Genomic DNA, 13,435 nt, shown 5'->3' with positions numbered 1-13,435 from the left:
GATAAAGCGAACCTTCCTTCATCAATCAATTTTGACGAGACATAACGAGCTGTAATCATAGGGTGCTAACGTGATGAAAGCGCCAATGTTCACGCCAGAATAACATTACCATAACTTGTAAACAATCTATTTCATGTTAGGTCAGTACTACTGGTAATATTTGTCATGGCATGTAGACTGCAATTTTTTCAATAAGTATTGCCCAGATGTAGGATAGGCTACCGAAATCGCTAATTAAAGCCCACAGCATATAATACCACCAAAGCGTGTTGAGTCCTAATAATAGCGGGTTATTGTTACGTGGTAGCAAATCATGTTATCAAAGAAATAGACGTAGGCTAATGTAGGAATGCACACAGACATATTGCAACAGGTAATGGTGTAGGCCTATCTGACAAAGACCCTGAGTGGTTGGAACGTCGTGCACTTGTACACTGGGCGCAAAGAAGACTATCCTCACATTTTTCCCTTTGCAACTGTCAAAGAAATCCCATGAACACGGAAGGCCTAGGGAAGCCTATACTGTACATCAGATGGCCTAAAAGATTAGGCCCCTCTGCATAGCATTCAGTGATTTGCATGCAGTAATTTCAACACTGACCTTGATCTAGCCTAGTTTGGCTATTTAAAGCTACTTTATTGGCAAAACACAACACAATGTAAATGAACTATAACAAAAAATAAAGGACTTAATCACACAAAGTAGGCCTACTATTTTACTGACTATAAAAATAATAATTGTGTAGGAAGTTTAGAATGCAGAATTGACCTGCACACTACAAAAGTGCACCGAATTCAACACAAATGACTCAATACACTTGGAGGAGGTATGAGTCCTTTCTTTTCCGGATACCTTAGGATTTCGCCGTAGTATCGTTTCAGTATCGAGCATCGTGATATTTATGGCAGGTATTGTATCGAAGTCATGATTTTGGTATTGTGACAACACTATGTGCGAGTGAAATGGGCGCACTGTAGAGCCCTGCTTTGTTGTCATTTTCTGTGTTCATTCTCTAACACCTCTCTTTGTCTCTCTCTCTGTCTCTAGATCATTAAATATGGACTGCGAGAACCAGGAAAAGGACAAAGATGGGAATCCCACGACAAGCTCCTTCAACAACAGTAATTCAAACAACAGTGTGTATCGATATGTGACATAACACACGTACATGCGCACACACACTCACGCACACACACACTCACACACACACATACATACACACACACACTGTGTGAAAACGCCACACAGCGGTCAGCTCGAGACATGGGACTGGTTCAGGTGTGAGATGGATATTTAGCCAGGTGCACTCCGGAGCAATGTTGCTGGGCAGGGTTCCTAAGGAATGTGGTTCTACCTCGTTCACACTAAAATTGGCAACATTTTTGTGGAGAACAGCAGTTGGCTAATTCTCATTATCATCTTATCAGAAGACACGTTTAAGGTCACAGGCTTCAACTTGGCCGCCAGTCAGAATTAGGCATGTCGATGTGATGTTTATTTGGTGGTGGGAAAATGGTCAGACTGGTTATGTGGTTACCCAGCAACCTTGCTCAAAAATTGTCCCATGTATTATCTTTGTAAGGTCTATGTTAATCCAAACATGAACTGCATGGATGGTATCAGAGTTGAAGAGTCATTGCTTTTGTACAATTATCATATGTACACATTATCTTAATTATATGTATGTGGAAATATTAACCTATAGTAATCATTAGTAGGGTATTGAAGTAGCCTGTAGTTTTATGTTTGTGTTTATAGTTCCTAGAAGACGCTTTTGTCCAAAGTGACTTTCAATGACATCAATAAATGTTACAATTAACAGTTCATAGGAAATTGATACGGCCTAAATAAGAGCAGTCTTGGTAGAATTACCACTCTTGAAACCAGGCTGTTTAGAGTCTAGTAGGTAGTTTTGAGATAGGAAATCAGAAACTTGCTTGAACACCACTTTCAAAAGGATCTTTGACAAGAAAGGTAGAAGGGAGACTGGTCTATAGTTTTTCACATCAGCTGAATTGAGTGTACTTTTCTCAAGCAAAGGTGTAACCCTTCCTTGTTTGAAAGGAAAAGGAACTTCTACAGAACTGAGTGATAAATTATTAGTGTGTAACCACCAGTATAATAGTGAGGGTGATTGATTGCAGAAGAGATGATGGAATGAGATCCACAGGGCATGTTGTTGGACGACTGAAGAAGTGTAGAGACTTCTTCCTCATACAAACGGGAGAAAGAATCCAATAGTAATACTATGTTTACATAAGGCAGTGCCTTTTTATAGCCTCGTTGAGTTGGGCACTAATCTGTGCAACTTTTTCCCGTGAAAAATGTTGTCAAGTCATCTGCGGACAATGAAGTAGTTGATTGCGACAGAAGACTGAGAAGAGACTTGAGAGTTCAAAAAAGGTTTTTCTGCTGTCTCTGGCATTCTCAACTTTCCTCAAGTAGAAAGCCTTTTCAGCAAGTGTAAGCTAACCGTGGATGAAAAAGCAGATATCAAAGACTGTCGCCTTGTAAGATCATTGGCATTTCTAGATTTATGCCATTTTCTCTTAGCAGCTCTAAGTTCCTTTCATACTTTATGGATACTCTTAGTGACCTTTGGGTGATGGGGGTTCTAAACAAGCAAGAGGTCCTTGTGGAAAGAGGACATTTAGAGATGCCAGTGCAAAGAGTGTCTGTAGCATCATTTACATCTAGTGAAAAGAATGAACTTGAATTGCTGACAGTAGAAAGTCCAATTTGTGCACAAAGCACCCACTTGTCCTGAAGAACGATAAATAATCACCAAGTATATTTTGAAAGGCTCAGTCATCATGATTGCATTATATTCTAATGAGTCATAGGTGTGTGCAGGTAGCAACTGTGTAAAATTCTGGTTGTTAGAGACAATGAATCATGTCCCACCTCGTAATGAATAAATGAGAAAAGGCATAATTAGTTGAGAGCACTGCTGTCACCCACTGGTGTGTGTGTGTGTGTGTGTGTGTGAGATCATGGCAGTTTAGCCAGAGAGGGTTGATGAGGTTAGTAGTTGTGCTCATGCATGGTCTTTTTGCGACCATGGGCAAAGCAATTTCTATATCTTTATTTAAAATGAATCAGATGCTGGTTGCTTTTTCAAGATAAAGGGGTGATTTGTTGCTTCAAGTGAAGCCATTCCAAGCCAATGTGCGCAGCATTTGAATAGATAAATTATGGAAATATTTTTTGTATTATTTTGTTGCTGCTTGTCTGGGTCTTTATTGACAATGAGTCAGATTGTGCCTTGGAACATTGCATGTTGAGTTTTGTGTGGAAAAACTGTTCTGTCATCAGAACTATTTCAGAAATGCTCATGATTTCATCCCAAATGAAGTTGGAAAGTGTGTGTATGTGTGTGTAAATATTGATGCGCTGGAAGACCATTGTGGGTATGTGTGAATGTGTGTGTGTGGGTGCAAGTTAATGTGGTATGACTGGCCAGTGGGGAGAAGCATGTGAAACTGGAGCCTAATGCAGCATGTCTCACTAGCACGCCGGCTGATGAAGGCTCAAAGGCATCCCTTTGGACACGCCGCATTAGGATTTCAAAGACCTGTTTTTACTTCATTTTTCTCACGTACACACACACACACACTTTTTTTCACACACAGGTTTTGGGGTTGTTCACCTTGCCTGCCATGTCAGAGCTTCATAGATGGTGTTAAGAACCTTCCCCTCTCGTATCCCAACCCTTATCAGACTCTGCTTAACACAGTTAAGGCCTAACGTCATCTGCTGCAGTTCCTATTAAGAACAACAAAACATCAGACTTCGTGCCACCAATAACTTGGTGTCCATCTCTGTGTGTGTGTGGGAGATGTGATTGGCGGTGTGAGACAGATAGTGTTTTAATGTGATTAGACAGTAGACACTCTCAGGGTGTACTCTAGACCGGAAGACCTGTCGGCACTCACATCACGGGGATAGACAAGGGCCAGGTCTGTGTGTTTCTCTCTCAGGATAGACATACTTATAGGCTTTCACACGCACACACTCGCACGCACTCACACACACAGAAAGAGGGAGTGAGAGACAGTCAGACACACACATTGCCTGGGGCAGACTCGTCTTTTGTCGTTCATTCACGTCAGTTAACACTAACTTAGCCTACTCATTTTAGCAAGTGAAAAGAGTATATATACTATTTTGATCCCGTGAGGGGAAATTTGGTCTCTGCATTTATCCCAATCCGTGAATTAGTGAAACACACTCAGCACACAGTGAGGTGAAGCACACACTAATCCCGGCGCAGTGAGCTGCCTGCAACAGCAGTGGCGCTCAGGGAGCAGTGAGGGGTTAGGTGCCTTGCTCAAGGGCACTTCAGCCGTGCCTACTGGTCGGGGTTTCGAACCAGCAACCCTCCGGTTACAAGTCCGAAGCGCTAACCAGTAGGCCACGGCTGCCAAAGATGATCTAGTTACAGTCCAAAATAACTAAGGCTTAAAATGCACATTGATAAGTACATATTCCATGAACACTAACCCTGGGTCTCTTCGGAGTGTGCTGAAACAATCAAATTATCATTCTGTGCTGTTTCATTTCACCATGTTCATGTCTCTGTTTAGCCTAATGCTTGTTCTGTTTACATTACAACCTCGCGGTTGGAACGGTTTCAAAATATAAGCCCCCCGAAACAGAAAAGAAAAAGGCCAAAAAAGTAAATAACATACAAGGAATGCATTAATAGTAATATTTAAATAAAGATTGAAAATCGAATCATGACTTTAAAATCAAAAATGAAATCAAATCGAGGATTTGGAGAATCGTGACACCCCTAACACACACACACACACACACCCATCCACATCCTCATCCTCATAGGCTTCTATCACCAGTTTCATTAAATCCCAGTGTGCCTCTATAGGCTTGGAAACTATATGAAATGGCCTCATAATCCATAGCAACAACTCGGTGTAGCCTACATGTGGCCTTCACTCGCTGCATTCTGACATGAGAACTCTGTTTACACACCGTTACCATAGGAACAGATTCCATGAAGTGTAGATAGTCATTGGAATCTGATCCAGGGGACATTGTCCCTCTTCTTGGGAGTAACGTCAGCCTTTGTGGCTGCCGTATGCCAGGGCTGTCTGTGAAACCGTCCCTGGGAATTTACACCAGAGATGTCAGTCCCCCATCTGACAGCTGTCTATTGTTATATTCTGTTGCTATAGAATTCCATTAGAATCATACACAACACTTTGATGTGTCATGAGATGTAGGCTATATAAATTGGTTAATTTACGTTTCACTCCAGCTTTGGTCTTGTGTAAATTCCCAGGAAAAGCCCCTTCATGCTCTCATCTGTGAAACAGAACACCCCTTCAATTGGTTAATTTCTCTCTCTTTTTTCCCCTCTTGTTTTGTGTGTGTGTGTGTGTGTGTGTGTGTGCCTGTTTGTCTGTCTGTCTGTCTGTGGTGTGTGTGTGTGCTTGTCTGTCTGTCTCTGTGTGTGTGTGTGTGCGCGCCTGTCTGTCTGTCTGTGGTGTGTGTGTGTGCTTGTCTGTCTGTCTCTGTGTGTGTGTGTGTGTGTGTGTGTGTGTGTGTGTGTGTGTGTGTGCCTTTCTGTCTATCTGTGTGTGTGTGTCATATCCTCCAGGTATTCAGACCATAGACTCCACACAGGCACTGTTCCTGCCCATCGGGGCGTCGGTCTCTCTGCTCGTCATGTTCTTCTTCTTCGACTCGGTCCAGGTGGTCTTCACCATCTGCACTGCAGGTATGTCCCACCGCAACACCCGCACACACCACAAGAGGTGAACCCTGATCATACGCCACAACAGGTGTGCTCCTACCCGAATCCACATCAGTTCCGAGAACTACTCCAACACACACACATACACACACACACACACCACCACTAACACACACACACACCACCACTAACACTCTCACACACACACACACATACATCCTTTTCTCTAAAACAAACCATTTGAATCCCATCCCCTTGAACTGAACTTCCGTGTGGAGCCCATGTGTCAGGTCTTCTAAAGGTTGTGACCTCCCTGATCCGGCCTCTTAAGATGGGGGACTCTAGGGGGTGGGTGTCCGCTTCTCCATAATCCCCCAATTAAGACAAAAGCCTGTGCGATTAGGGCTGCTGATGAGGGATCAGGCCTGATGTTTACGTGACTGTGGTGGAGTTTGGGTCGGGGAGCGCACACTACTGTTCCTGGAATAGCGGCGCTGCCCCCCCTGAGTGGTGCCCTCTGCTGGTGACCGACCGCACTTAGTGGAAATGATAGTGCTGTGTGTGTCTGCCTGTAAGGACACAAGTGCACACACACACAGAAACTCACTCTCTTATGCACTCACACTCGCACACCCACAAACACACAGTTTAACACTCTTATGCACTCATACATGAAGACTGACTCACATTCTCACACACTCACAGTCTTTTATATACTCTGTGACACACACACACACACACACACACACTCACAGACTTTTATATGCTCTCACACTCCCACAGACACACTCATACACTCTTACATTCTCACACAGCCTCAGAATATCTTCCCTTTTGTTTAGGCTTTGGGTGCTTCGAACCCATTTTCTCTTGAGGCAGCGATGAGCATAAAGGTCTTATTGCAGCGTGTGCTACTGTTTTGCCTGCCTCATCTCCGCAGCAGGATCTGAAGGACAGCCTCATTAGAGTCGCGCCGAGGCCTCTGCAATGAGTGGTGCTCTCGGCTCCCAGATGGGTGTGCCCGCCCAGTACCCACTCCTCTTCCTAGAAAGAAAGAAAGAAAGAAACTCTGCACTAATGAACAAATACACCCTGCACAGCAGAACTAATGAGACATTCAATGCTCCTCTTGTCGGAATGCTGAAACATTTGTGGAAGAAGGATTTGCTTGGCTTTAGATCCTTGTCTTGGGTCTGAAACCTCCATGGAAAGCCTCTTTAGGTGAGCGGGTTCTTTATCCATGTGTAAGGAACCACAGCACGCTGCAGACACAACACTCGTTACCCCCTTTTGTTTGGTGTTAGTGGTGTATTGTTTTTCTTTTCCATGAGGGTGCATAAAGGGGACAGTGAAGTAGACTTGTTGTAACTGACTGCAGGGCAGAAGTGTCTCTGTGTGTGTGTGTGTGTGTCAGTGTCCTCAGAGGGGGTTTAAGTTGCTGTGCAGTACCCAGATATGAGCAAACAGACCCACGATTCAGGGTCTCATGAAAAGGGTCGCATGAAATATTCAGGCGCTCCAACACGCAGTCGTCCCCACTTTTCACCCACAATTTGCCTCTTGGGGACTGCAAGGTAATGTGAGCCCAAGTCCAACTCGCAGTGGTGCCCAAAACCTGACTAATGGCTGGAAGAAGCCTTGCTCTACCTGTGTGTGTGTGTGTGTCCCTTCTTTTGTTCATTTCTCTTTCTCTTTCTCTCTCTCTCTCTCTCTCTCTCTCTCTCTCTCTCTCTCTCTCTCTCTCTCTCTCTCTCTCTCTCTCTCTCTCTCTCGCCTTCTCTCACACTCCCCCCTCTATCTTTGTACACTTGTCTGTCCATATGTGTGTTTGTAATCTTTGAATGTTTGTCTTGTCTGAAAGGAAGAGTGTGTATGTGAGTAGTTTGTGTATTTGTGTGTGTTAAATGTTCTGTTTGTTGCTAATGGCACCCTTTCTTCTCCTCACAGTGTTAGCCACCATTGCGTTTGCATTCCTCCTTTTGCCAATGTGCCAGTACCTAACCCGACCTTGCTCTCCACAAAACAAGTAAGTGTGTGTTTGTAAATGTGTGAAATGTTATGCAGTTATGAATTGTGATTTATTTCAATTATTTAAATGAAAGTTTTTACAATACTTTACTTTTTTCCTCCATGAAATAACAAAAGATACTGATTGGCATTAAACCAAAAATGTGCTTACTTACTTGCAAATGTGAAAATCAAAAGACAACAATTTTATCACCAAAATTCCATAGCTGATGTTTTTAGTAAGGTCCCACCTTTGAAGGTCTTAGAATATCTTACTAGCATAGATTAAAAAAAAAAAAAAACTCTAACACAGAATGCTCTGGCCATTAAATAGCCCTAGTTGCTGAAATGGCCTTAAATTAAACAAACAAACAAACTAGCAAATGTGTGTGTAAACATGTGTGCCACATGGATATGTATTGTACTGTGATTATTGCCTAGCTCTCAGACATGCTGTGCCTAGAAACCATCCTCCTGCTTTCACCTGGGCTGCGGTTCTAACAGAGAGAGTTCTTTTCTCCTCCTCAACTAAGTCCACTCCCACAGCCGCTTGAGTCATAGACAAGCCCATAAAGAAACTCATTCAGCGCAGTTGTTTTTCCTCGGCCGTTTATCTGTAAACCCATGTCTTAACTGAAGGATGACACACTCGACAGACAGTGGTTATTCTTAATGTTGTTTAGACACACTTAAGTCTTAAGTACAGCTCTTCAGCGAAGTACGTTCAACATGGTTGCGCAGGGAGATGCTTGAGGGGAAACAAGACAGTTTATCGCAAAGTATGTTAAAACATTAGAAGGGGTGGTTTGTTTTGCGGATGTGTTTGCGTTTGTGAGTGGACTGAGAAATTGACATACCCAGGAGAGGAAAGGAGGTTTCGATCCAGCCTCTTTAGTGGAGCAGATCCTGTCCACTCTCCCCTGCTTGCTTGCTTGGCTCTTTAGGTGGCCGAGAAAACAACCAAAACATGAAGTGTCCCTCCCTGCTAATGCAATGAGGAGTAATGTCTGGCCTTTAACAGTCTCTTCTATCAAAGTCCATTTGCACCAGAGGTGCAACTGTAAGGATAACCCGCACACACACATGCACACACACACACAGACACACACTCTCTCTCTGTGTGCTTTGGTGCTTGGCTTCGTCAGCACACTGGCTACTGAGTCGTGTAATCGCGTCGGCAGACCTCAACCGTGGAGGAAGAGGTTCATTCCCCTTGCACGCGCTGAGCCATTCATTTATAGTCATTATATAAGGTTCCCCGTGTTAATGTAATTATGCACTGTGACATGCAACCTGATCTTCTTGCCTGAGGGCAGTGGATGCCTACCTGTACCGGACACTGGGCAGTTACAAAATTAATGCAGACCTAATTACTTTTACTCTGTATGTGGTTTTGACCACCTCGTGTGTGTGTGTGTGTGAGAGCGTGCGCACCCGGGTTTTTTCTGGATAAAGTATGTGTGTGAGCGAAAGAGGGTTCTGTTTGGATGGTGTGTGTGAGAGGGAGAAGGTTCTGTTTAGGGTGTGTGTGAGAGGGAGAACGTTCTATTTAGGGTGTGTGTGAGTGAGTGAGTGAGAGAGGGTTCTGTTTGGATGGTGTGTGTGAGAGCGAGAGAGAGAGAAGGTTCTATTTGGTGTGTGTGTGAGTGAGAGAGAAGGTTCTGTTTTGATGGTGTGTGTGTGAGCGAGAATGTTCTGTTTGGTGTGTGTGTGTGTGTGAGAGTGAGAGAGGGTTCTGTTTGGATGGCGTGTGTGTGTGAGAGAGAGAGAGAGAGAGAGAAGGTTCTATTTGGTGTGTGTGTGAGTGAGAGAGAAGGTTCTGTTTTGATGGTGTGTGTGTGAGCGAGAATGTTCTGTTTGGTGTGTGTGAGGGTGAGAGAGGGTTCTGTTTGGATGGCGTGTGTGTGAGAGAGAGAGAGAAGGTTCTATTTGGTGTGTGTGTGAGTGAGTGAGAGAGAAGGTTCTGTTTTGATGGTGTGTGTGTGAGCGAGAATGTTCTGTTTGGTGTGTGTGTGTGTGTGAGAGTGAGAGAGGGTTCTGTTTGGATGGCGTGTGTGTGTAAGAGTGACACTGTTGCGAGTCCCCTCAAGAGTGCTCTGTCTGTACACACGCCATGAAAAGGCCCTGAAAGGCTTGAAACCGGAGACGGGGTCAGATGCTCTCAGAAATAAAAGCACTAACAGTGTCATCAAAATGATCTCTGGGGAAATAAAACCTCTTCTGTTTTTATAACGAGAACAGTCAGCTTTCACTTTCACACGCAGAAAGCCTTCAGCTTTCACACACAGTAAAAGAAGTAGCGCTTAGTATTTGGTTTTATTTAATACACCCTGTCACTGTTCTGTGGAGTTGTGTCTGTGCTAGGGGCTTATATCACATCTTTTGAGGAGTACTAGTTTTGTAAGCCACGTGGGTAGAATAGTGAGTGGAAAATGATTCCCAAATGCTAACTAAGGAAAGAAGGAAGGCGAGAGAGTTGGACCTCAGGAACTCTGAGTTGAACTGGAAGGTGTTGTTCATTGTGTTTGTATTAATCTCTATGTGTGTGTGTGTGCGCTCTCTCCTCAGGATCTCGTTCGGCTGCTGCGGGCGTTTTACCCTGGCCGAGCTTCTCTCCTTCTCCCTCTCAGTCATGCTCGTGCTCATATGGGTGCTGACGGGACACTGGCTTCTTATGGATGGTGCGTCACCGTGTGTGTGTGTGTGTGTGCTCTGGCGTTTGTGTCCATAACTGCTCCCTCCTTCTGTATCCTGTATCCCAGGATATTCCCTTTTTTAGTCAATCGAGAGAATGAGTGGGAATGATTGGTGTTTTTAAGTACATACATGTGTGTGTGTGTGCCTCTGTGTATAGGAATAATGTTGAAATTTTAGTACGTGGAGTTAGGAAGTGTCTCATCTCTAAATAAGAATAGATGTGTATTGTGCTTTCTAATGGGATTGTGTGTGTGTGTCCTCTCTCTCTCTCTCTCTCTCTCTCTCTCTCTCTCTCTCTCTCTCTCTCTCTCTCTCTCCCTCTCTCCACAGCCTTGGCCATGGGTCTGTGTGTGGCCATGATTGCCTTTGTGCGGCTGCCCAGTCTGAAGGTGTCGTGCCTGCTCCTGTCGGGCCTGCTCATCTATGATGTGTTCTGGGTAAGCTGCCCACATGCACAAGGGGGGTCACCACCACTGCCACACCTGCACGCATTCTCGTGCAAATGAATTGAGAACAAATCGTGAAGGAGATGAGGGTCCACTCCCCCAAAACACAAAGGGAAGTTGTAGTTGTTAGCAGAAAAAACACCACCCAGACACTAAGAGTTTTTACTCAGGAAAAGTAGAAAAAAAGGAAGGGGGACCCTCCCAATACAAGTGGCTTACTTTGATGGGGATTTAAGAGGAAAATGGAATGGAAGTTATAGGTGCTCTAAGCCAGTGTTTCTCAAAGTGGAGTCCGAGGACCCCTTCGGGAAATCCCCTTTTGGATTTGGATGATGATTATGATGATGATATGAGAGGGCAGATTATTGGGCTCGAGTTCACTCTCAACGTGCCCACACGCTGCTCAAGTTCACTCTCAACGTGACCACACCTTTAGTTTTCCAAACTAAAGGTGTGTGTGTGGGAAACAGCTGTAGATTAAGTGGGAGTTGTGGCCCGATTATTATGGGTCTCTAGGAGCAGTGGAGTGATTGAGGAGGAAGTGTAGTTTACAGTACATCAACATGGAAATATGTTTCCATAGATCGTAATGAGCACTTTACTGGCCACGGTTACCCACAATCCTCGTAGATACTTTAGTATCTCTGTAAAGTGCCATTGTCTCCGATGGTCCGGCGCTTGTCTGGAAAGGCTATTTGACAGCAGGTCTGATCCTGACTGACGCTCCTGTGGACACAAGAGGCCCAGAGGTTGTTTGGAGGGCGTGGGGAGGTGATGACCTCATCATAGTCAAGGACAATCAAGGACAATCTTAGGGGATGAGTCAGGCAGCGCACACTAGACAACCAACATTTTACATTTGCATTTTTCATAAAATTTCACAATTTTTTTCATATAAATATCGTCTTTCACAAACATCTCTGTACATCTCTGCACAGCCACATTAAGTCTCTCATCTGAATGAAAACGTTATTCTTTAAATTCGCTCTTGGCATTTATATAATTATTATGAAATGCAACACATTTTTTGCTCACCAACATGTTTTTTTAATGCCTCCCTGCACATATTGATGTGCGTGAAAGCAAAAGCACGCGCACACTTGCACAATCACAATGGCTTAGCTGCAGCTGCAACACCACCGCCGCCACCACCACCGCCATGCCCTGTGACTAAATTACGGTGTTGACGTAGGGCGGAGTGCCTTTTTTTGCCCCGTCTTGAGCACTGTTACAGTATCGTAGAGGACCAACCTTATCTAAGACTCCGCCACTTGGCGTTCAGTCAGAACGTGTGCGTCGCACCAGCGATCTGATTGACAGAGCACACACAGAGCAGAGAGGAAGTAAAAGTGGTGTCACCACTCACCCACGCACACGAACACACAAACACAATAGGAGGAAACAAAGGGCCTAGACGGCATACCTGTGAGGTCAAAGAAGGTCACTAATGCGTTCAAAGGAACAAAAGGAGATGGTTGCGGAAATGCAGAAGTAGACTTTTGATTGGAGCAGTCGATCTGTGTCACATTCTATTTCAGGAGCTCATGCAGTTGCCCAGGATTTGTTTCTTGTTTTGAAAACACAACTCTGTAAATATTTTTCAAGTGTAGCGCCTCTCTTTCATGCTACCCCCACCCCAAAAAAAGAAAACACTCTATCCATATCAACATCATGAGTTCTCGAGGGAGCCCCTATCAAAGCTGTTTTGAAACATCCCGTCTTGATGTTTTTTCCAAATTCAAGTTAAAATATTTAATTTCCAAAAAGTGCACTGAATGTCCTTCCGTCCATCTCCAGCCCCCTAACACACAGGTTGTCCTCTCTACCTCTTAAATTGATATTCCGTTCTGTATAAGAAGGGCCCACATAAATTAATGTTTTCTCTGAAACGGGAATTAAAAATTCTTATTTTATATGAGCAATACTGTTTATGGTTATGATTACAGTTTTTTAAAAGCAACAAGTTCTAAACAAAGTTAAGCTGTTTTTGTGAATTAAATTCAAAACTGGAAATCTCCCTTCCTCTCCTCTCCTCTCCTCCCACCACCCCTCCCCTCCTCGTGTCCCCAGGTGTTCTTCTCGGCGTACATCTTCAACAGCAACGTGATGGTGAAGGTGGCCACCCAGCCAGCCGACAACCCACTGGACGTGCTCTCGGCAAGCTGCACCTGGGCCCCGGCGTGGGCCGCGACGTGCCGCGCCTCTCGCTGCCGGCAAGCTGGTCTTCCCCAGCTCCACGGGCAGCCACTTCTCCATGCTGGGCATCGGCGACATAGTCATGCCAGGCCTGCTCCTCTGCTTCGTGCTGCGCTACGACAATTACAAGAAGCAGGCCAACGGCGAGGCGGCCGGGGGCGTTCCTGGGGCACCGGGCACAGCGGGGAACATCGGGCGCATGCAGCGCGTCTCCTACTTCCACTGCACGCTCATCGGATACTTCATTGGTATGGAGAAGAGGAAGGGTGTGGGGGAGGACAGGTCTAGATAGGGGCGGGTGTGCATTACAGGGGCAGGTGGGCTGGGCAGTCGTGGCCCACTGGTTAGGGCTTCGGGCTTGTAACCGAAGGG

At 44.8% G+C, this 13,435-nt stretch overlaps 1 protein-coding gene across 1 annotated transcript in view; it reads left to right on the top strand.

The window, feature by feature from the left end:
* The window catches only part of sppl3 (signal peptide peptidase 3), a 47,629-nt gene extending 34,274 nt beyond the window's left edge, over positions 1 to 13,355 (top strand). Inside the window, 8 exon segments of the mRNA XM_048259387.1 lie at positions 1,049 to 1,122; positions 5,622 to 5,741; positions 7,665 to 7,743; positions 10,293 to 10,405; positions 10,752 to 10,858; positions 12,938 to 13,022; positions 13,025 to 13,078; positions 13,081 to 13,355. Of these exon segments, the coding sequence (XP_048115344.1) occupies positions 1,049 to 1,122; positions 5,622 to 5,741; positions 7,665 to 7,743; positions 10,293 to 10,405; positions 10,752 to 10,858; positions 12,938 to 13,022; positions 13,025 to 13,078; positions 13,081 to 13,355 (907 nt within the window).
* The last annotated feature ends 80 nt before the right edge of the window (positions 13,356 to 13,435 follow it).

This window comes from Alosa alosa, chromosome 12, assembly GCF_017589495.1.
Source record: "Alosa alosa isolate M-15738 ecotype Scorff River chromosome 12, AALO_Geno_1.1, whole genome shotgun sequence".
Taxonomy (NCBI): Eukaryota; Metazoa; Chordata; class Actinopteri; order Clupeiformes; family Clupeidae; genus Alosa; species Alosa alosa.
This window is presented reverse-complemented; position numbering and strand designations above follow the sequence as displayed.